This window comes from Hyperolius riggenbachi, chromosome 6 (genome assembly GCF_040937935.1).
Source record: "Hyperolius riggenbachi isolate aHypRig1 chromosome 6, aHypRig1.pri, whole genome shotgun sequence".
Taxonomy (NCBI): Eukaryota; Metazoa; Chordata; class Amphibia; order Anura; family Hyperoliidae; genus Hyperolius; species Hyperolius riggenbachi.
The window spans coordinates 273223283-273248705 of record NC_090651.1 but is presented as its reverse complement, the minus strand read 5'-3'; the positions used below and the strand labels follow the sequence as shown (position 1 = coordinate 273248705).

Genomic DNA, 25423 nt, shown 5'->3' with positions numbered 1-25423 from the left:
AAGAGCAGGCGTCTTGCGGCGGTCCATCACATATCCCACTTCCAGCCAAGCGTGCTCTGGTATATAGATATATGTAAAGTGGCAGAGGAGGCAGAAAGCAAAGAAAAACCTGCACTACTGAAAGCTGTGTTTAATATAAATTGTTGATTGTAGTGCATATAAAACATGCATTAAAACAGGCCACTTGCACTGCAGATGAAAAAAGAGGAGCATATAAAACAAGTGGGATACCTGGTGGTGCGGTGGGTGCCGGGTGGTTTAAGCCTGACGGCCGTTTCGTGCACATCTGCGCATCTACGGAGGCAGCAGATGTGCGTGAAACGGCCATCAGGCTTAAACCACCCGGCACCCACCGCACCACCAGGTATCCCACTTGTTTTATATGCTCCTCTTTTTTCATCTGCAGTGCAAGTGGCCTGTTTTAATGCATGTTTTAAATGCACTACAATCAACAATTTATATTAAACACAGCTTTCAGCAGTGCCGGTTTTTCTTTGCTTTCTACCTCCTCTGCCACTCTAATATTATAGCAGTGGAACATTGTTTGAAAATGACTACACCAAGCAGTGGTGGAAAAATTTAACAGTGGGCCACTGTGCAAAATAAATGAAGGGGAGCCCATGTGAGTAGAAGTGGTCATAACAGATCATGGCTGGATCTAAATGATGTCAATAACATAAAAGTACATGAACCTAGGTCACATTTTGTTGGTTAAGAAAAGGAGGGTGATTGGTAGCACCCCCTGGTGCGATCAGGCCCCTATCAAGATGCGCTCAGCTGCTCCCAAGATATACCACTGTGAAAAAACATAAAAAGAAGGGGCGCTTTGAGCCTTCTGACAACACAATGACCACTTCTACTGGGCGGGTCTCACCTGATTAAGATGTGGCTGGCACAGCGTACGCAGCCTCAGCAAGTTATTCACTGATGATTAACTTGATAAAGCGGAGGGTGTGCTTCCGCGAAACGCGTTGTTTGTTTTAATAAATTTGTACTTTCCCAGTACATTTTTAGCCTGCTGCACCTTTATCCTAATCTGTGTGAGCTGCGGGATTTCACCCACAGCAGTATACTTTCATTGCAATACCGCTCGCTGCCTCCATAGCGAGCGTTCTAGTCACCATAGCTACCGACCCCGGAGGATCTTGGGACATGACGTCACATCCGCCCCTACGATTGTGAGCCTGGTCCCCGGCTCGGCTGAGTGGGACACAAGTGTGCTGAGGCTACGTACGCTGTGCCAGCCACATCTGAATCAGGTGAGACCCGCCCAGTAGAAGCGGTCATTGTGTTGTCAGAAGGCTCAAAGCGCCCCTTCTTTACATTTTGTTGGTAGTATATTAACCACTTAAGCCCAACTGGACGAGATTTCTCGTCCAGTTGGGCTGCGCGCGCTCCCGCGGGCCCCCCGTGCGCTCCCCCGCTGCTGGCGCTAGCCCACCGATCAGTGAAAGGGATTATAAATCCCTTTCGCTGATCGGACCCCCCGGAGAAAAGCCGACAGCGTCTCTTCAGACGCTGCGGCTTTTCTGAGCTCTGGTCTCCTTTCTTCTGCCTGGGAGCGAGATCGATCGCTCCCAGGACTTTTTGATTCTGGCCATCTTGTGGCCAAATTGCAAATTACACCTAAAAAAAAAAGTTTTAAAGATAAACATATAAATATATTAAAAAAAAACCCTGTTTACCTCCCACACCAAAAAATACCCACATACAAGTTTAAATTAAAAAAAAAAAAATTACAATAATAAAAAAAACAAAAAACATAAATAGTTACCTAAGGGTCTGAACTTTTTAAATATGCATGTCAAAGGAGTATATCAATATGATTTAATAAATTATGGGCTTCTAAACAGTGATAGACGCAAAACGGAAAAAATGCACCTTTATTTCCAAATAAAATATTGTCGCCATACATTGTGATAGGGACATAATTTTAACGGTGAAATACCCGGGGCATATGGGCAAATACAATACGTGAGTTTTAATTATGGAGGCATGTATTATTTTAAAACTATAATGGCTGAAAACTGAGAAATAATGAATTTTTTCCATTTTTTTCTTATTCTTCCTGTTAAAATGCATTTACAGTAAAGTGGCTCTTAGCAAAATATACCACCCACAGAAAGCCTAATTGGTGGCGGAAAAAACAAGATATAGATCAATTAATTGTGATGAGTAGTGATAAAGTTATTGGCAAATGAATGGGGGGTGAAAGTTGCTCGGATGTAAAAAAATTTCAACCCTTCGGGCTTAAGTGGTTAATATAGTACACATGTTATACTTGTATATGACTGGGCTATCCTGATGGATTACAGAGATGGAGAAGAGGATAATTAGGCCCTTACTGTGGTAAAGCTGTATGGGACCTAGAAGACCCCTTTGAGGCTACAAAGCCTGCACCGGCCTATGTCCACCTCTGAGTCTGCAGCCAAGCTATGCGAAATCTATAGCATGCAGGAATGGATGGAGCGACATTCAATATTTGTGAAATGTTGTCAGGGTCCTTTACAGTCATTTCTCATTATTGATTTTGTTGAACAGCCTTCGTGACCTAAGTACTAGTAGAAAGGCATATAGGATCATGGTTTAAAAGCATGATCATCCTTTAAAAGCTTAGAGATTCTCAAAGTGGCAAACACTTACCTACAACTTTAGCATCTGCCATTCAAGGTTACCACCTAAAGGAAGAGCTAGCCATTTTTGCAGCCTTGAATCTGGGTATTGTTTATCCCATCAAAAATATGTAAAAGGCCAGAGGTTTGCTGCATGTACAGTATGTGAATATTCCAAGCTTTATTTATAAACTGGCACGTACAGGAAGTGGAGCTCATATCTGGCATGTACTAGCACAAAGAGCTCCTCTGGAAATGGTCTCGGAAAATGTGCCTCCCTCCTCAGTGATGATTTTAAGCTGAGCAAATTTTTGTACAGCAGACTTGTGCCATAGATTGTAAAAGCAATATATATATATACTATATTTTAAATTGACAACCAGTCAGTGCTGAATGAAAATGGTTTCACTGTTCCCTCCTCTTGAACATTAGGCTCTTTATAAAAGCCACAAGTTTTATCCTGTACTTGGATTAAGCTTTGATGTGCTTTTTATTCTTGTCAGCTAACCACATTGCCAGCTTCTTCCCCATCCTTCCTGACACACCACCATGTACATGAGTTCCCTTCAGCACTTAGTGGTATTCCAGCATCAATATTACATTTACTTTGTGAGCACTGTTACCACGCCTATCAGTTGACTGTCCTTCTACCATGTTCTAAAGCTGCTATTATATCTAGGCAGATCTGTAATGGAATGGGCTTCTTAAAGTGTACCAGAGCTGAAATAACTAAAAAGTTTTAAACATATCTGGGCTTCCTCCAGCCCCATCCACTCCGATCGCTCCCACACCGCCATCCTCCACTGCTGCAGCTTCGGGAACCTGGTCCTGTCACTTACGTCAGTCGGAGCCAGTCTACGCAGGAGAAGTGTGCCCTCTAGGTATCTCTCCAGCTCTTCAGTCCCTTTTAAGGTACGTACACACATGTAATAACTGTTGGCCAAAACGGCTGTTAACGACTGTTTCAGCCAATAATCGTAATGTGTGTACAGCAACCATCAAATATTGCAACATTGTTCTTTATTTTTTAGGACATTTGCTTTATGATTCGTCTTTTTTCAAGATGTCATAATAACATTGTTGAAATACTGTATACCTTATTTTTAAGAATATAACACGGACTGTTTCTTCCCCAAAACTGAGGAGAAAAAGTGGGTGTGCCTTACATTCCAAATATACAGTAAATGTTGTTTAGAGTGGGCAGGTAGCACTAACCGCATCCAGCGCTGTGCTCCTCTCCCGCGTTGCTCCAGTCTGGCTCCTCCAAGAAATTCTCTTCTCCATGGACATCATCTGATATAGCTGTACACAGCGGCCGTCTGCCGCTGTACAGCTCCGGGTGCTCTGTTTCTGGTGGCCGCGTACTTCCGCATTGCTCCAGCTCACTTTAACGCCAGCGGCTTACCTGTGCTGGGGTCACGCTTGACGTGTTACTGGAAACTGAAAGTATTCTGGGGATGGACAAGACTAAATGCATACGCACCCAATTAAAGGGACACTATGGTAAAAAAAATTGTAAAATTTGAAATACGTGCAAACCTATAGAAATAAAAAGTACATTTTTTTCCAGAGTAAAATGAGACATAAATTACTTTTCCCCTATGTTGCTGTCACTTACAGTAGGTAGTAGAAATCTGACTAGTCCATCTCTTCATGGGGGATTCTCAGATATTTATTTATTTTCAAAAGCACTTAGTGAATGGCAGTTGCTCTGTCCAACTGCCAAAAACCTGTGTAGCGATCAGGGAAACTGGCCAGCATCATTGTTTAAATCCTTTTTAGGTAATATCTTTATAAAGAATAAAAGGCTTGCTGAGAATCCCCTATGAAGAGATGAACTAGTCCAAAACCTGTCGGTAATGTCAGATTTCTACTACCTACTGTAAACGACAGCAACATAGGAGAAAAGTAATTCATGGCTTATTTTACTCTGGAAAAATTGTACTTGTTATTTGTCTATGTTTGTACATATTTTACATTTTAAAAATTTTCGCCATATTGCCCCTTTAGGGGAGGAACAAGTCCATTTCAGAGTGAAAACTTGGAGACTTAAGGGGGCCATACACTAGGCGACCAACCAACCAATCGACCATCCAATTCGATTATTATAATCGAATAGGATGAAAATTGGTGCTGCCAAGTGCATGTCCAACCGTCAAAGCGACCAATTTCGGGACAGAGATTGGCAGCACAGTCGATCGTGCATGTTGGAAAATGTCGGGCCGAGGTTGGTTGGTCGGGTGCGCAGCGGTACGGCGGCTGAATTGCGAACAAGCGACGAGACGACAATGTATAAATGTATGCAGTGTGTAGTACATTTATACATTACCTGTCCGGTGTCAGCCTCCACGCGGTTTCCGGCCATCTTTGGGTTCCACATACACGAAGGCGACGCTCTGACGTCTTGAAGGCACATAGTGGCTGACGTTAGATGCTATGCGCCGCGTGTATGCGACCCGGCAAGATGGATGGATGGACCAGACGGAATGCTACAGGACAGGTATTATATAAATGCACTACATTACATACATTTATACATTTTGGGGGCAGCGGCCAGGCGGACAGCGGCGGCTCAGCCGATTCCCTGATGATTTCATGCTGAAATCGGATGGGAATCGGCCTGTAGTGTATGGGCAGATTCGATTAGAGATAAATTTGTCTCTTGGTCGAATCTGCCCATAGTCGTTCTAATGTATGGCCACCTTTAGATAGAGTGGGGCTGCTTAATCCAGAAAATGACATGAGAGTGAGAGAGACGGAGAGAGAGGATCGGAGGGGCTGTACTGATATATTTACACTAATGTATAGCTTGCCTTTTCTAAAGTATTTAGATATTTTATATTTGAATGCTGATTATAACCCTGTTCTGTATATTTTTTGTATATTCTATGTATAATACTACATGAATATATTTATACAAAAAAATTCTGGTCAAAATGTTTTCTTTTTTTCAATGCGTGGTGACTGTTAAAAATCTTTATTGCAGCTAACAGTTGTCTTGTAACCCATATAACTGACTGTAGGAGAATTAACACTTTATTGAGTTAAGCTCCCATAATAAGTAGTTATCCTATATTGTATACAAGCTATCTCGGCCGACGATTGACCCTACTTTGGGATCGGGCATCGTTAAAGGACAACCGAAGCGCAAATAAACTAATGAAATAAACGATTGTATATCTTCCTTCACCTAAAAATGACTTTTTAAGATATTCCACAGTTGTACTTTATGTTTATATTTACTTTTTAAGTTTTAACTGTTTTATTGTTTTTGCTCAATACACATTCATTGAAGTATGCCAGAGTTGAAATCCATGAACTATTGACCCTTTTTATCTCTTTCCTGCTCTCAGAAGCTATTTTCTGCTAGGAAAGTGTTTTATAGTTCCAATTTTTTATCAGTGAGGGTCACAATGTACTCACTTCCTGTCTGAGGGCCCGTTTCCACTCTCGCGGAAACGGCTGCGAATCCGCAGAGTTTCCCCGCAGGCAAATCGCGCGGGGAAACTCTGCCATAGGGCATAACTGCGCCGCCGGCCGAATCGCTTGCAGTAGCGATTCGGCCGGAACCCCCTACAGAATTCGCGGCGGAGGTTGCACTTCCCATAGCCGTGCATGGCACGGCTCATGGGATTCGCCTGCGATCCCGCCCACCTGCTCAGTGCCGGTGTGCGTCTCGTAGCACTAGTGGAAACGAGCCCTCAGTCAGGATTGAGTCAGCCACTTACATACCTGATATTTAACTCTTTTAGGCAGAGAAAGAAAAAAAAGCAACACAGCATAGTTATTAGTGTGCTTGGCACTGTACATACCCATGTCTAGCTCATCATGTCACATGTCACTTTGGGTATCCTTTAATGATCTGTACTGCCGGATTCTTAAAGCTAATGGGAACCCTTATTTAAATAGAAAAAGTCAGATACTCACCTAAGGAGAGGGAAGGCTCGGTCCTAATGAGCCTTCCCTCTCCTCTCCTGGTGACCCCGGTGCTGCGCTGGCTCCTCCGTTCACATCCCCCGCCAAGGGGACTTCGGAAGTCTTCGGGAGCCGAGTCCTCCCGAAGACAGGCAGAGCACATGTGAGTGCGTCATAAAGGGCGCGCGCACGTGTGCAGTGTAGAGCGGCCTGTATTCGGGAGCACTCGGGCTCCCGAAGCATTTCCGAAGCCTCCCTTCGGCCAGAAGACAGCGGTATTTGACCGAAACGGTCGAATACCACTACATGGGAGCCAGGACAATAGCGAGGACCGGGAGAGGAGAGGGAATGCTCTATGGGACCCAGAACCTCCCTCTCAAGCTTATCCCTAGTGCCAAGCTTATCCCTAGTGCTATGCTGGTAAAGATCACTTGGTGTCCGCATTAATTGTTATATACAGATTTCTTCAGAGGGTCCAATAAAAAATTGCAAAGGGTTAATAGCTCCTTATATACGCCACTAACAACAACACTGTTCTGTAGGAGGGGTTCCCTCATATTGAGGGAGGGTAAGTAGATGGGGATCCCCCACAACCCTGAATCCCCTCCAAATGCAAGAGCTCCTCCTCCCACAGCAGTTATGTTTCTGCACAGTGAAAAGTGTTCTCTGTTAACATGCCGAGCTGCACGGGTGTAGATTGCTGCATAGATAGCAGAATGTATGTCTGAGCATATGACACATTGAGCCTGATTCCAAAAGTCATTCTGAGCAGCAATCTACAGACATGCAGGCGTATGTTAAAAAAGGGCGTCGGAGAAATAGGGCGCAGGGTTTCAAACGATAAGCATGAATAACGTTTAAAAAAAATTGTGCTATATTTCGTTTAAAAATAATGTTTAATGAAGTTATAAATCATTAAAAAATGTGTATGAAATTGGCAATTGTAAAAACGTTAATCTTCCCTGTTTAAAAACTGAAATGTATAATAACGTTTTATAAAAGATAAATAAGATTTTTACTAAAACTATACCTAACCCTACTCTCATACAGAACCCTCCCTGTACCTACCCCTGACCCCTAGACCCCCCAGGTGGTGCCTAACCCTAAGACCCCCCCTGGTGGTGCCTAAACCTAAGACCCCCTGTGATAACCATTAATAACGTTGTAAAAAATTCTTGTGCTGTTTTTCGTTTAAAAATATATTTTTAAAAATATTGTACTGTTTTTCGTTTAAAAATAATGTTTAAAAAATTATAAATCATTAAATAATGTGTAATCATGAGAAGCAGTTATAAAACATTAAAAGTCTCCGGGCGCTGCTTGTAAAACTTTATATTTCTCCGGCGCCCTTTTTTCCTGTTGGGCGCCCATTAAAGAATATTTATTATGGGAGTGAATGGCGGCGCCCTTTTTGTCCACTTGCCTCATGCGCCCAAATTTACTGTTTCCGAGATGCAGGAACAGTTTATGATACAATATTACAAAACAAAAAAATGAAGCCTAAAACCACACAATCTCTCATCGCCCATTAATTAACCATTTATCAATGACTGCTGTGGCCTGATACCATTCAGATAATTGTATATCCTTACAATGTTTTTACACTGCACTGCAGTCCCTGCTAATTTTCATAATCAAAAATAAAGCTATTCAGCCAATAGTTATACCTTTTACCGGAATGTCATTTATGTTATTATTTTATTACAATAATGGTAACAGTGTGTGCTATTTTATATCAATACTCTTTAATAAATAATTTTCTCATGCATGTTTGAATGACTAGCCGGCTGCCATCTGTGGTGGAGGGGGCGGGGTGGTGTGCTCTTAAAAAAAAAGTTCTGAGTCCGTATTTCCATACATTGGGCATGTGAACACAAAAGTACATGAACATGCATATAGATTAAACAAGCAATTGTCATGTGCCTCTCTTGATTGCTAGAGCCTAACGTCCTAATCAAAATGAAAATTCCCAATACATTAGCATGAACTGCTAGGAACACTGGCACAATCCATACGCATTTTTATACAGCAACTCATGGCTTGCAATGAACAGGGAATCACGATTTCTTGCTTCCTGCCTGTTGAACATGACCATTGAGTGAGGCAAAACTAAGAAATTAGGCTCTAGGAATTCACATAAAAACATATTTTTTGGTACACTTGGATATAAGTTGAATATAAATATGAGTTGACCCTATTTTTTGCAAGTTTAACCATTTCCCACCCCAGTTTAGTCAGTTCCAACCCACCGTAAGAAGTTCATCTCCTTCCTCACTGCGTGACAAGTATAGGCATTTTTTTTTAACTTACAATAAGTACATTCTCTACTGCCCCCCCCCCAAAAAAAATATAATATGGATGGTCATAACAATTATGACCATTTCAACTCAGAGGGAGATGTAACTTGTTATCCAGCAACCACCGGAGCCCTGAATTACCCTTATGCGCCCCCCGCAGTGTTACATTACTGCTATGAGGCGCCTAATTTGGGTGCTCGGAGCTGAGCGGCGTGCACTGAAATAACCTGCTTCGCACCCTATTACCCCACAGAATAAAAACACTTTAAAGAGACTCTGAAGCTAAGAAAAAAAATGGTTTCTACTTTAAAAACCTGTTTAACATAATTGCGCCACCTAAAATGCTGCATCCCCGCGGCTGAAAACTCAATAACCCTTAACTCCTGGGGCAAAAATCTACGACTTTCTTGGTCGTGGATTTTGCTGCCCGTGGAGGCAGAGCTTTGGGCTGTAGCTCTGCCTCCATGCGCGTCAATCCCCGCTTATCGCCGCCTCTCCCCCGCCCCTCTCAGTGAAAGAAGACTGAGAGGGGCGGGGAGAGATGGCGATCCAGGCTGATGGACGCGTGTAGAGGTAGAGCTACAGCCCAAAGCTCTGCCTCTATGCAGAAGGAGCCCCGCGATGTGCCCACGGGGAGTTTGGGGTGATTTATAGATTTTTTAGCCGCGGGGATGCTGCGTTTTAGGTGGGGAAACTATGTTAAACAGGTTTTTAAAGCAGTAAGATTAGTCATATTGTGCCAGGGAACAAAACCCCCCAGCATGCAACTGTTTGGCACTGAATACTAAAGGGCCAGTGCTCCTTAAAGAAAACCTGAACTGAAAATGAAAAGTCAAAATAAGCATAAACAAGTCATACTTACCTTCCATGCTTCCATGTAGTCTACTCCTCGCTGTCTTTCTCCTGTCCCGCGTCCTGTTTGTTCACTGTGATCAAGGGAATTTTCCGTCCTCCATTTTGAAAATGGCCATTACCCATAACAGCTTTCTGGTCAGCACACAGTTAAACTGTAACATCGCCCACTTGAGCCATAGGGAAACATGGTCATTACCTGGTACATCAGTTTTCCTCTCAGCTATAACTGGCAGCAACTGATATTTTACTGACAGCAACTGATATATTTCCGATCTGACAAAATATTGTCAGAACTGGAAGGGATCACTGTAAGAAGAAAATGGTGAGCTTCTGAGAGGAACTGATGGCAAGGTAACTATGTAATGTTCATTTGAAGTTATCTCATGTGTTTATTTTAAATATTTTTACTCAGTACAGGTTCTCTTTAAGTATGTGATAACTGCAAACCATAATAGCAGAAAAAAGTTTTAAAAGTTTTGAATACAGGATTAGCATCTTTATCACTTAATACACTCAGACCAGTTGCTGTTGAAATTTGATTTTTATGGTGACAATCCCGCTTTAAAGTAAAAACCTGTTTTTTTCTTGGCTTCAGACTCTTTAAAACCCCTTCATGAGGGATGTTTATTTTAGCTGTAGGGCTGTTCACAGTTTAACTCTGATAGACACAAATGATCACTTGACTCACTTGGTGAAGCAGTGTGATGCTGTCACAACCCAGTTCTTGTTGATGAGGGATGCACCACAGATATGCACGTAGCTTGTTCCTACACGGATTTGTACACTGACTTGCCAGGGAAATTCTCCAAGACTGGCTGATGTGCCCCCAATTATTCTACTCGACATCTTCTGTAATCCACAGTCTAGGTGACACAGGAAGAAAATAGCATAATGTTAACACAACTAGGGTTAGCATAATCAATTGTTATGTACACAAACCCAGAGAAAAACAATGGCAATTCATTGAGTGCAAATATCCATACGCTTCTGGTACTTCACATAAATATGATCTATACCGCCTATAGTTTTCAATGACTTGACAAACTTACTTATATTGTCCTATTCATAGCTTTTACTACTCATGTTGGAATCTATTGATGCTTAAAGAGGAACTCCAGTGAAAATAATGTCATGAAAAAGGTGCTTAATTTTAACAAAAATTGTTTATAAATGATTTAGTCAATGTTTGCTTATTGTAATCTTTCCACTCCCTGATTTACATTCTGACATTTAACACATGGTAAAATTTTTACTGCTGGCGGGTGATGTCTGTGGAATGAGATGCTGCCTGCTTTTTTTGGCAGTTAGAAGCAGCTGTTATTTCCCACAATGCAACAAGGCTCCCACAGTGTGATGTCAGTACCTAGGTGCTGACATCACACTGTGGGAGGGGATTCACCACAATATCAGCCATACAGAGCCCCCTGATGATCCATTTGCGAAAAGGAAAAGATTTATTGTGGGAAAGGGGGTATCAGCTATTGAATGAGATGAAGTTCAATCCTTACAGTTACAGCTCCTCTTTAAGACCCCCTTTACCTATTTCCAGTGAATTGGGGATGGACATGAGGGGTTCCCCTTATTATTAAAAGCTGCTCCCAGATTCCATCACAAACCTACCCGGCAGAAATTACATTTGTGGGGGTAATTATCCCCACCTCCCCAAACATAAGGCTGGGATGAGCCCCTTCTCCTTGACCTGGACAGGCCTTTGTAGGAGTGGGTCACTTAATGACCCTAGTACAATAGTAATAATATAAAGCTCTGATAGTTAATTCATAATTACATTAATTGAGCTCAATAATGGATAATAATCCATCATTTATTCATGAGACAGCCCCACAGCTAGGATAGGTCAGTGTCTTGGACAGACCTTTCTCCAGTGTTGGTAACGTGGTGAATGAACGCACCTTTAATACATACAGTGATCATGTCACCGAGGTAGGCCAGCATAACAATGTAATGTGACAGTGATTCTGAGCTAGTTAAGGGAGAACCCCAAGCTGCAGTACTAACAAAATACATTTTAACAAAAGCTCTTTACTCAGAATCACAGGTTTCAGGGACAGGATTGGACTAATCCAAGACAACCACCATTGACATTAAAGCCAGTGTCATTTCCCTCCTGTAAAGAACACCTGGGATAATATTGTGAGTATATTTGACTTCCCCAGACTAACATTTTATTATTCTGGCCACAGGGTGAGTGACATTAAATGATTTTTTTTCCTGCAAAGGAACTCTCTCCAGCATGTAGCAGTTAATGTCACTCACCTTGCGATCACACTCAAAAAAGTTACTCTTGAGATTTTCCCTGTGTTCCTTTGCAGGATGGAATTGACTCGACAGAACTCAATTAGTGGTCCTGAAACCTTCTTAATGAAGAGTTTTTCTTGAAATGGCTTTATGAATACCCACCTGTACTTGGGCGCATGTATTTGAAAAAGTCACTAGCTAATTTAGGTGCGATGTTAAATAACGATATTACTTTGCAAAGTCGGTAAACAACAATTTAAGCGCAATGTTAAATAACAAAAACGGTAAATAATTAAAATTGGGTATTACATTATCTGTAAATTTACTGATAATGTAGAACCTAACTATAACCTAACCTCTCCCTACACTCACACAGGACCCTCCCCTGCTGGTGCCTAACCCTAAGACCCCCCTGGTGGTGCCTAACCCTAAGACCTCCCTGGTGGTGCCTAACCCTAAGACCCCCCTGGTGGTGCCTAACCCTAAGACCTCCCTGGTGGTGCCTAACCCTAAGACCCCCCTAGTGGTGCCTAACTCTAAGACCCCCTAGTGGTGCCTAACCTTAAAACCCCTTGATTCCCACTAACAATAATACGATAAATTTCAATTAAACTGCAGCCGCCCGCTAAATAGGGTAACAACTTTCTATATTACAATAAATAACAATTGCACCGACATATATAGATAAATAACAATTGCGCCCATTTTTGGCCTTGACTTTTTCAAATGCTTCTGCTTGGGCATCCTCCATTGCAAAGGATGGCGTGTCCTTACACTAAAATAGTGGCAGGTGAAAAAGGCCTGTTGCTAGTCTGAAATGTGCTAGTTGTAGATTTGATGCTGTCACTTGTGTTGAGTGCCAGAGCATTCTCTCCTATGCATGTCTCTGCAATATTTGGGGTCTGGTCTATATATCTAATGGGACTCCTCTTATATGCATTATTTTACTTTTTAATTTGTGTGATTGAATAATGGTCAATATAAATGAGTGATTATACTCAGGCCCGGGTTAACCTCACAGGATTTACATCACAGGAGCCTATAGGCACAGATGTCCTGGCACCTTAGACTTCTCCCTTTGTGAACTTACAAACCCCCGCCGAACCGCACCACAAGTGTTTCTGGCTGTCCCAGACTGTCACTTCTCCCTTACTTTCCTTGCCCATCATAGGTAGCTACAGTAATACTCAGTATTAGGTAGCCTGAGTTACCCTCAGTATTAGGTAGCTAGTGGTGCTTCCGGCTAAAGGAAGAACTCGTCAGTGGAATGCTAAGGTCAGAGGAATGCTGAGAGCAGGGTGAGTAACTTCTCATTTACATTCTCATCAGGACTCTGCATAGGGAAAGAGAGAGGGAGGCACTTGGGGAGGGGAGTGAGACACCTTTCCATCATCAGGCGCCTGTAGGCACATGCCTACAGTGCCTTATGGTAAATCTAGCCAAGTACTGAGCAATGTAATCTGTATTCAGAATAATATTGTAATGCTAATTCCAAGTTAATGAGAAAAGTACTGTAAGGCAAAAGGCTTACCTGAACATCTTAAAGCCAGGTACTGTCTACTTGAACAGGTTTCACTGGGATTAAGCAGAAGAACACAACACAGTTACATACTAACAGTACAATTATATGTGCCAACTTTTTAAATACATAAGGAATTTTTAAAAAATGATAAACAGAAAATTTGGCATGTGCAGATCCATTCATCCCCTTTACCTCGAAGCCCCTAAAAAATCCTAGTGTAACCAATTGCAAATCACAAGGAACATCCAATGAGGAAAGAGACCACATGCTTGAGTGAATCAGAGTGCTACTGATTTATTATAGCATAGTGATTCCAACGTATACATCACGATCACAGGGTCAGATAGAGCACGATGATTTGGGGTGTTACCCCTTCCTCAGATGGGAGCACCTGAGGAATTTCAGACTTTGCTTACCTGTCTAAACTTCCTTGGATAGTGTCAGATGTCTTGGCGCTAAAAAGTCCAATATTGTCATTCATGGTAACCGACTGAGTGGCTGGATTTCTAAAGATGGTGATAAAGAAGTATATAAAGGGTTTTGAAGGCACAACTTTTTTATATAGTATATATTTGGATCATTTATATTTAGACATTTTAGATTGTACAGACATTTATGGGACTATTTATAGTTGAGCATCAAATATTAACATTTCTGCAGCAGGCTATTTAGAAAGATTCTTTGTTAGTGTCGCGTCAACATTTTGAATAGCTTCTAGACCTTTTTTTAGGTGGCGAAGTCTGTTGATGTCAGTGAGGCTGCAAAGGACCATTGTGTTTGGTTGAAGGTGTAAATCCCTCCCACTCCGTGGGCTGACCTTGACACCAATTGTGGACAGATGGTGGGATGGTGGGTGGGATATTCTTCCACCCTTATACTAGTCATTCAAGTCACATGATCATTTTAAACATCATATGACCCTTTTTTAGCAAACCGGGACCAAGAGCATGGAAAAAAAAATGCTTCATCAAATCAATGGCCTCAATTCACTAATCTCATCTCCTGTCTTTAATAGCTTTTCTAGCGTTATCACCATGGTGACAAGGCATGTAGTATTCAGGAAACATTTTACCTCAGGCAAACCTAAAGTTAACTCTTCTGTCTTTAAGTTAAGGTGAGATCTGTAAAGTTAACTCTTCAATCCTTAAAATAACTCCAGAATTCTAAAGTTAAAGACAGGCTGTTAATTAACTGCATGTGAAAATAACTACAGAGGAGGTAACTTAACTACAGAGGAGGTAACTTAAGGAATAAAGAGATAAGACAACTCTCTCACTGTGAAAACTTATCTCTACACCCTAATAAGGCAAGAAGAGCGGGAGAAACGAGCGGCAAAATCGAGCCGTGTATGCCCAGCTTTAGAAGAAAAAACTGTCTTTAACGCTTTGATAAATCTGGCCCACTGTTTTTACAGAGTAGCAAGAATCGGTCAAAAGAGAACAACTTACTCTTCAAATCCAAAACGACGGCAAACATAGGAGGGAAAGTCACTGTTGACTCTGTTTGCACACACGGGCAGCCATTGGTTTTCAGCTTTACGTGACATGACTTGAAGAAGTGAATTATCCCACAGGAAGCGCACTGTTAAGGGCATAAATAATGTATTCTCACGTCAGTCCAAAATAAAGCTCAGAGATAATATATAATAAGACTGTGCAACCATTATTATACTTAGAAACCAAAATGAAGTATTTACTATAGGGGTAACTGCCAGGAAACAGTGTAAGGTTCCATCTGCTGATAGAGCTCTGTTTTGGAGTTTTTTATTTGCATTTTTAGTGACTATCGACCGGTGGCTCCCTCCCGCTTACCATACTTTATTTACTAAGTAACATGGTGACTCATTATAGATAAGTGTTATAATACAGTGCAGCATTCTCATAATTTAGATAGCTCTCTCCCAATTTAGATTCTCACAAATTAGATAGATTTCAATCTCTCTTTGATTTCCTGCTCTAAGAGAACAGCATTTTAGCTTCTATTTAGTTTTCAGGAAACCGGACTGAATTTGGCAAGCTGTTCTACAAGCTCATTTTCATAGATGAGAATACTTGCTGTACTGGAAAACAGAAATGGACTTTAATATAATATATACAAAATTTATTAGTATAGTTAGTACTCTATGTGTAAATGTTTATCTCATCGTGGGGTTGAGTCATTAAAAATTGGTAATATTACGGTGCATGTACAGCGCATGGCAATATTACCGTTACTTAATTCTGCGCATATGTACCGCAAGATACACTAGTAGCGTGACCCATGGTACTCCAGCAGTGTGCCCACCACTATGGTAATGTGTACGTTACTGTAGTAATGGTCATTCTACTGGAGTCTTGCAGGTCATGACACTAGCCTTTCCCACGGTACTTACACGCGGAAGTGGCGGTAATATTGCTGTTCGCTGTGCGTACACGGTAATATTACCAATGTTTAATTAATCAACCTCTATGTCACATGTCACTTCAGGTATGTCTTAAAGGAGAATTACACACTGGAATACACTAGTATCCCCCAAGTTACAGAACTTTTTGCTAATTATTTTGAAACATTATTTCTCCTTTGCTTCTAATCTCCTTCCCATGATCACTTAAAACTGCTTTTTCTACCCCTGGAAAATGTCTTTGTCTTGGTTTGAGTTGAAATGCCAGAAGAGATTTCATTTTGTTGTAACAAAGATAAGGAAGTACTCCCAGACGAAGTCTGTTGTTGCTTGAGGTGACTCCATTATCACTGAGTATCTCAATCAAGCAATCTATATTTATACTAATGCCAAGGCTTTTTTAGGGGAAATCAGAAAGGGTGGGAGTATTTCCTCATATAGTTGCATGTACAACATATCTATATATGATATTCAACATATCTATATAGCTTTCCCAGCAAAGATAATAATCATCATATTACCACATCCAGCCTCGTCTCCCCCCTTGGAGCACTCCGATACTCCGTTGCACAGGGTCTTGTTTGGAAAACATTGCTCCCTTGGTATGTAGTTTGAAGAGAAACCAGAAAATGCATTTAATTTATCTAGGAATGAAGAGAACATACAGTAGGCATTATTGTAATTTTATTTAATGTATAGTGTTATAGATAAGAAGTCATTTAGCAGCAGCTTGGTATGATAGAACTAAATGTACTGCGGCACTGTAACACAACTGCGTCTGGAGGATTGATAACCATTTCAGAGCCAGCCTTTTCTGTCTTTCACTTTTTATTTTTGAAGTTTTAGGAGATGTGCTATATTATCCCATAACTGAGAGAGTATAAGCGACTAAACGAGTTTAGTGTTAGATGTTGGTGGGGAGGTTATTGTTAGATGATGGGGGGGGGGGGGGGGTAGCATGACAAAGTAATTACAATAGTGACGCTAAGCCATTATTTGAGTATTTAAATAATATCCAGCGTGCAAAAAAACACACGCCTCTTTTAAATAGATGTGTTAGAGGGGGGGTTAAGTGTGTGTGTGTGTGTGTGTGTGTGTGTGTGTGTGTGTGTGTGTGTGTGTGTGTGTGTGTGTGTGGCATGGACATCCCTAGCTGAGTGGGGTAATGAGCTCACAAGTATGCCTTGATATAAAAACTAACAGTATGGCCTTCCCACTTCCCTCCCTATTTCCCCCTTTCCTCTTTTCCCCCTCCACCCTATTTTGTAATCCTCTCATGCCCACCTGAGGCTTTCCTTTTGGTTCCTTAGCTGAGCGGGGTAGTGAGTTTACATTAATTTTTTTGAAAGAAATGAGGGGCTTCGATACAGCCGACATCCAGGGATAATGCTCATAATGTATAGCTGAGCTGGACCTTTATGTAAAATAAAACCTTTTGCCAATTGGTTATAATGTATGCCTTGATATAAAAACTAACAGTATGGCCTCCTCCCCTTCCCTCCCTATTTCCCCCTTTCCTCTTGTCCCCCTCCACCCTTTCTCCCCTCCCCCCTTATTTTGTCATCCTCTCATGCCCACCTGAGGCTATCCTTATGGTTCAAATGCAGACATTAGTTTCTATATGTCTCTTTATCCTTAAATAGGTTTAACAATTGCCTATTTCGGGCCAAACACCGCCTGAAGAAGTGGAGTTTATCTTCACGAAACGCATTGAGCTAAGTGCCCGGCCTCACAATATAGAACCAAGATTCTTAATATAGCATTTCTGTGGATCTAGATTCAAACACAATTATTTTTCTAGACCATATGAAAAATAACCCTGTCTTTCCTTATATGGTTTACACATAAGTGTTGATATATTTCATGTGTACCACTAGGACAAGATTGCCTGCTTCCTTTTTAGGACGGTGCTTGTTTGTAATGTAGTTACTCTCTTTAAAAAAAAATGTTTAAATAAAATTGAGGTTTTACTAATGAATGACATATAACTCCATGATATCACTACTCTAATATATGATTATCCCCTTTAAACCCCCAGAGACCCACCAAGCTCAGTATATGCATAGGTTTAAAAGTAGTTTATTTCACAGCTCATCAATGCTTTTAAACACATACACACAAACTCTGTATCTGGGTGGTGTCATATGACTGAAAACATTTGGGTGATAAGTATACCCCAAAATACTTTAACTTTGGCAGTACACTTTGCCTAGATTTATGCACCTGACTCAGCCAATGCCCACTCGAGAGCAGCTAATTCAGTTTGCTGAGGCTGTATGACATTGCTCAAAATTTGTGTATTTCTCATTGCCTATATACAGTATATAAACCTGCAGATACTCAAGTTACAAACAACACAGTACATGAGAGAAGCTGCTTGTATTTAGAAGCTATGATGTGCCAAGAAGACTTACATGCTGTAATTAGACCGAGTCCAATAACTACGATGGCGACCACAACAAAGACAAAGATGCTGGATGCACGATTGGAAAAGCAGGAAAATGGCAACTTTGAAGCTGAAATGAAAAGCATAACTCGTGAGTCAGTTGGGGAGGCTACTTATATGCAGGTGTGTGTATGTCATGGCTAGACTAGTCAAAAGTACCCGCAACATGATTTTAAGCATGTTTAATAAGTACAGTAAATCCTTGGATTGCAAGTAACTTGGTTTAAGAGCACTTTGAAAGGCAAGCAAAAATTTTAATGATATTTTGACTTGATAAGCAAGCAACATCTTGATATCCAAGCACAGTATGCATACGCGCAGGGGTGCCGCCAGTATACAGGCGAACCACGCCCTCGCTTGGGGCCTCACTGTAAGGGGGCCTCGCTCTGCTGCTAACGGCTCCCCCTTCCCCACAGCGCTGCTTCGCTAAAGTCCCACCAGCAGCAGAAATAGACAGAGCGCATACGCTACACGCACCCGACATATGTTATCCAAATACAGAAGTAACCAATGACGTCACTTCCGCATTTGGACTACATACGTCTGGTGCGTTTAGCATGTGCGCTCAGTCTATTTCTGCTGCTATGCCGCTGCGCTGATCGGAGGTCTGATGGAGAGAGGGGCTCAGAGGGGTGACCAGTCGCAGCTGATCTGAGGTCTGTAAATACATCCCTGCCTGCACTACACCCATCACCCTTCCCCACCCCAGCCTGCACCCAGGACCCTCTGCCAGCCTGCACCCAGCCCCTGGCTGCACCCAGCACCCCATCCCTACCTACACCCAGAACCCTGTGCCAGCCTGCACCCTGCCTGCAACCAGAACCCTGTGGCAGCCTGCACCCTGCCTGCACCCAGCACCCTGTGCCAGCCTGCACCCTGCCCCTGCCTGCACCCTCTGCCAGCCTGCACCCAGCCCCTGGCTGCACCTAGCACCCCATCCCTACCTGCACCCAGCACCCTGTGCCAGCCTGCACCCTGCCCCTGCCTGCACCCTGCCCCTGCCTGCACCCATCACCCTGCCACTACCACAGCCTGCATCTCATCCCTACCTGCACCCTGCCCCTGCCTGCACTCAGCACCCTGTGCCAGCCTGCACCCTGCCCCTGCCTGCACCCTGCACCCTGCCCCTGCCTGCACCCATCACTCTGCCACTGCCTGCACCCCATCCCCACCTGCACCCTGCCCCTGCCTGCACCCAGCACCCTGTGCCAGCCTGCACCTTGCCTCTGCCTGCACCCTGTGCTAGCCTGCACACAGCCTCTGGCTGCACCCAGCACCCCATCCCTACCTGCACCCAGCACCCTGCCTGCCCCCAGCACTATGTGCCAGCCTGCACCCTGCACCTGCCTGCACCCAGCACTATGTGCTAAACACCTAATGGAGGATGTTTACTTCCAAAATAATTTGCATGCAAAGGATTTCATACTAGACCCTTCCACCACGATGAGGTCATCCTGTCGGAAGGGACCCTAGCAGCTTGCCATTAAAATGGAGGAAGGGAACATGGACCACGCACAAACCTAACCTCTGTTTAAAATGATACCAAAAAACTAACATGCAAATATAAGAGGGTCACTTTAAACAGAGGTTAGGGTTATGTGTGGTCTCCACTACACCCCTTCCTCCATGCACTTGTGTCTTTGAGAGGCCCTGGAGATAGTGTCAGTCATGTGCTGCTTGGTTTTAGAAGCATTGGCCAGACATTAGACTATGATTATAGTAAGGAGTAGATTGTGAGCTCCTCTAAGGGAAAGCCAGTGACATACACTATAAACTGTGTAAATTGTAGCAGAAGATGTCAGCACTATGTAAATATGTAATAATAATATATAAGGTGTCTGCTGAAAGAACCATTCTCCCTATTTGTGGGGATGATCAGATAGCACCATGCGTCCCTCTCTTCTTTTATCCTCCCCACATGGAGTCAGAAAGAGCCCCTCTTCCTTAACATTTAGAGGAGGGTGCCTTGTAAAAGGAGCTTTACAAGGTAACCGCCAGTGTACCAATACTAAAGACCATGTGGACTGGTGTTGAACTAGGTCCATCCTTACCTCCAAATCTGCAAGGTGAATGCAAACCAGGTATTACATTTGAATTTTATTCACCTTATTACTTTCTGGTTAAAACAGCCTGTTCTGTTCTATAATTAAGTACTGCTTTATGACAGTCCCAAACAGGCATTTCTATGATAATGTGAATTTTCACAATAAACTTGCTCTGTTAAAACTCTTGTGAGAAATAAATGTTTGCCCCGTCATTTTATTATTATATTTGTAATTTATTTATTATCACTTTCAAGACAAAAATAACTCCCACAGGGCAGTTTATTTACAGGCTCTTCATCATTTATGATGATTTGTTTTGCTGTTAACTGTCACACAACAAAAGTTTTTAGTTCTTATTTTCATGTGGATTCCTGAAAAGCTTTTTTCTTACATACTGGTTTTAAGCATGCCGCTGCTATATTTAATTACCTCAGGAACAGGGGCGTGACTAGAGAGGAGCAGCCCAGAGCTGTGAGGGGCCCTAACCACTAACCTTCCCTTCCTCCCATACAGGGGACTATACTGCAGATCAGGTGTTTTTGTGGCTGCACTTGTTATGGGTGTGAAGATGATGATGACCACCACACTTGTTTTATGAGCCTTATGAGATGGACCCTAAGGCTGTGAAGGGCACCAAGGGAAGGGGTGTGAACACTGGGGAGGCCCCATCAAATGTAGTTACGCCACTGCTCAGGAAGCTGTTGATTCTCACAGGACTGGCTCACACTATGCCTGAGTGATAGTGTATCCATAAAATGCGCATACACTGTACACTCTGGTTATGCCAGTGACTGCTGCAACCACTGCACTAGGGAACAGATAAATGCCTTTCTATGGCTATGCATCTGCTGTACAAAACAGTTGCGCAGGTTGGGTTTCTGAATTGCAGAAGAGCAACGCACAAACCCAGACAAGGTAAAGAGGAGCATGTGAATGGGGCCATGCTTCCCCATAGAAAAGCATGGGGTCCATTCCACATGTCCATTGACCCACTGCTACCGTCTCTGTTCTGGAAGCGGTCTGGAAGCGGTCTGGCAGCGGACGGAGTGTGAACTGCTTCTCAACCCAACATAGTCACAGCTGAGTATTACTCCTTAATAGGTAAGTAAATGTAAATATTCAGTATTAAAAGACCTACATAATCAAGAAAACATTACTGTGATTGTAAGTTAAGAATGATTTTTACTAATGCCATCTCACACACTCTGGCAACGAAACCGGAATCTTCAGAGGGCGGGGAGAGAGAGGGACAGCAGGTGATGTGATGAGGGAGAAATCCACGTGTGAAAGTTTGTAAACAATCAATAAAGTATCCTTATATGTTGGAACAATCTCAGCCGCTTCCTGGAGCTTATGCTGCCAGAGGGTGCACAACCGCTTCAGCCAGTGCAAACAAAGAGCAGGAGGTCCCACCACTCTTAAGCCACGTTGCTTCAACAATTACTGCAGACAATTATCCTCCTTTGCACCTCTCTACCATTGTGGCCTGGCTTGCCTGATCCTGCACCGACTGGTATGATGGTTGGGGGTAGAGCGTCATGAACCTTCTCACTGCTACTGCAGACAATTAGCTGTGGATCAGTTCACACGTGGCATGTAGGATAGGTAGCATGGCAGCATACACGCTGTTCCACATCTCCGGAGATGCCACACGTGTAGCTTGCACAGCGCAGGCCAATGCAGGGACAGACCCCGTCCACCAAGCTGCTGGCAGTGGGGAATGTAACTGATAAGCTGTGAAACACAGACCATTAACCTTTTCAGTAACTTTTTATGAAATAATTGTTTGTTCTTATGTTGCAGCTAATCTGTGGAGCAGAGAGGAAGATTCAACTATTGTTGTTACTGTATGTATCTGTAGGCGGATTATGATTCACGGTTTCTATTGCTGACCAGAAATCTGTTAGTTATAGCTAATTCATTACTTACGTGGCCTCGTTATAACATAGGACGGAGCAGGAGGAGCTGGCTGTATGGTGTAAGGCTGGTAGAAGGTCCCATGGTTGCCTGTATGGTTATAGGCGGGGGGAAATGGTCCACAGGAGGGGTGGGGATAAGGCTGTCAAACACAGAAATCAAATAAATTAAATAATAATGTAAAAGTAATTTTAAAAATATACTATTCTATGTATTTAATATCAAGAAGAAGCTTAGGGAGAATTTTCCACATAATAATTTGAGAACACAGACTGCAACTTTATATTGCATAGCCATTAATTATAAAACCATGTGCGTGGTTAGGTGTGCTGTGTATTGATAGCTGCCTAGCTCTGTACTACATGTAGTGGGACAGTGCAAGTGATGAAAGTGCTTCTACTGAAATGTGATTAAGATGAAAGTACCCATGAACAGAGAAGGCTGCCACATCTATTTCCTTTTAAATAGTACCAGTTGAACAATAGTAGTTGTGCAGTGGCATAGCTAAGGAGCTATGGACCCCAGTGCAGGTTTCACATTGCCCCCCCCCCCTCCAAGCACACTATACATAACACATGTACAAATTAATTTGTTAATGATTACCACTATTCAAAGCATTGATGGAAGTGATTATTACATGCACAGGACCAAGAGACAGCTAATACTGCGGCCCAAGGGCCCCAAAGCGGTCGCAACCTCTGCAACCCCTATTGCTATGCCATGGCATTTGTGGATCTCTTGGATGCAGTAGTGTTAAACTAAGGCGTCGTCCACAGTAGGGTCGTTGCTGTACGTTTTTCACAACGCATTACGCCGTACGCTTTGCTAGATATAGCTTGTTACATTGATTCTAATGTACCACGTTCACATACGCGTTCACGAGCGTTTAAAAAAAAAAGGGATCGCAATGCAACTGGGAAATGTGCAAATTCAGGATGGTGTTTTATTAATTTTTAATTATTATTTTATTTATTTATTTTTTCTGGTTGGACTTGATGGATGAATGTCTTTTTTCAACCAAACTAACTATGTAACTATGCACTGAAACGGGTTATGAAACGCACATCAACCCCGGCATTTTTTTTTTTGTCATGCCCTAAAAGCAGTACGCTCCGGTCCACATCGTGGTGATTGACAGCGGCGCTTGCGCAGGCGCAGTACTGGGGACCGGGAGGCAGCGGCAGCGAACGGCTGATGGCGGAGCTGCGGTGAGGGACATGTTGGGAGCTTGGGGCTGGACGAAGCCCCGGGTAAGTAGCACTTATTTTGCATAGAAATGCCTGATAGCTCCTTTAAATGCTTGCAAGGAGATAAAAACAGGGAACACCAAGAGCCCCAATAGTGTAATACGTACTGGATAAGGTGGCAATAAATTGGTATTGCTAGATACTCACAAGTCAGGGTCACCAGCAGGCAACCACTGTAAAGGCAGGTGGGAAGATTGTCCTGACCCCACTCAGGATTAAGAAGTCGCTCTCTGTAGACAGGAAAAAAGGGTAGCAACCCTCCACCAAGGGTAGACTCGAAATTGTATATAAGGAACAGAGGCGCCAAAAGTATAAAATTAGATTAAATGAGCTTAAAAACCAACTTAATTGGCAAAAATGAAGGAGGAAGTGGAGGTCTTACCTCCCTCTAGCAGACACGACAACGACTGCGATTCAGACAGTCAACCACATTTATTAGAAACTCCCAAAAAATTGCAACGCGTTTCGCAGGCTCAATCCCGCTTCCTCAGGCAATACAGGGAGGAGTATCAAGCGATCTGCACAAGGATTCAAGTTAAGTGCCTTGACAGAGATCTGCCTCTTGGTTGATCTGCCCATAGCTAGATGTATTTGCACCTTCAGCAGGATAGCCAAGCAATTTTACATTGTTTAAAAGAAAATAAATATGTAAGCCTCCATATCTCTCTCAGTTTAGGTGTGCTTTAAAGTGTACCCGAGATAAGAGTCGTATGTAGGCTGCCATCTTTGTTTCCTTTTAAACAATACCGTTTGCCTTGCATCCTTCTGATCTGTTTGGCTGCAGTAGTGTCTAAGTCATAACCCTGAAACAAGCATGCAGCTAATCTTGTCAGTTCTGACAATATTGTCAGAAACACCTGATCTGCATGCTTGTTCAGGGTCTATGGCTGAAAGTATTAGAGGCAGAGGATCAGCAGGATAGCCAGGCAACTGGTATTGCTTAAAAGACTTATCAGCCAATTAATCCCATGTTGTCTGCAGCATACTGCGCAAGCGCAGAACTACTGCACCTGCGCAGTACGCCATGGACAACATGGGCTTAATTGACAGCGGCCCTGCACGCAACCTCGAGGTCGTCCTCTGCAACATGCGAAGACCCCGAGCCGGCAGCTGCGAACGGAGCTGTCAGCGTGGGACAAACAGCTGTGAGGGGCTGGAGAAAACTTCTTACTTGTATATGTTTTCATGTATTTTAAATTTTAAGATTTTCACAACACTGGTCCTTTAAAGAGACACTGAAGCGAAAAAAAATGTATGATATTATGATCTTTATGTGTAGTACAGCTAAGAAATAAAACATTAAGATCAGATACATCAGTCTAATTGTTTCCAGTACAGGAAGAGTTAAGAAACTCCAGTTGTTATCTCTATGCAAAAAAGCCATTAAGCTCTACGACTTTCAAAGTCATGGAGAGGGCTGTTATCTGACTTTTAATATCTCAACTGTAAGTAAACAAATGTCTTTTTCTCTGCCAGAGGAGAGGTCATTACTTCACAGACTGCTCTGAAAGAATCATTTTGAATGCAGAGTGTTGATTAATCTGCACATATTAGAGAATGATGCAATGTTAGAAAAAACACTATATACCTGAAAATAAAAATATGAGAATATTTTCTTTGCAGCTAATCTTCTAGTAATTATTCATAGTACACAACCAATTCATTATATCATATATTTTTTTTCGCTTCAGTGTCTCTTTAAGCAATGCAAGGTGGTAAATGAATCATTTTTCAGCGACTGATTTCCAGTACAGGAGTATTCGATCACTAGCTGGATCTGGTATTAACTGACTGGTCTTTTTATAACTTTACTACACCACAGAAATAAGTGTTGTTCGTCTGCAGAGCTCTGGCTTGTGATTTGGACCTGAGCTGTAAGCACATTATATATCTTTTCAGCAATCTCACCAGAGTGGACAAGCACAGCTAAT

At 42.5% G+C, this 25423-nt stretch overlaps 1 protein-coding gene across 1 annotated transcript in view; it reads right to left on the bottom strand.

Moving 5' to 3' along the window:
• The window catches only part of TMPRSS13 (transmembrane serine protease 13), a 122543-nt gene that overhangs the window by 43485 nt on the left and 53635 nt on the right, over positions 1 to 25423 (bottom strand). The window contains exons 2-8 of the mRNA XM_068240883.1: positions 22258 to 22387; positions 18252 to 18353; positions 16359 to 16481; positions 14906 to 15038; positions 13874 to 13963; positions 13467 to 13510; positions 10368 to 10542 (exon numbers count right to left, since the gene is read on the bottom strand). Of these exons, the coding sequence (XP_068096984.1) occupies positions 10368 to 10542; positions 13467 to 13510; positions 13874 to 13963; positions 14906 to 15038; positions 16359 to 16481; positions 18252 to 18353; positions 22258 to 22387 (797 nt within the window). The remainder of the gene's footprint in view (positions 1 to 10367; positions 10543 to 13466; positions 13511 to 13873; positions 13964 to 14905; positions 15039 to 16358; positions 16482 to 18251; positions 18354 to 22257; positions 22388 to 25423) is intronic.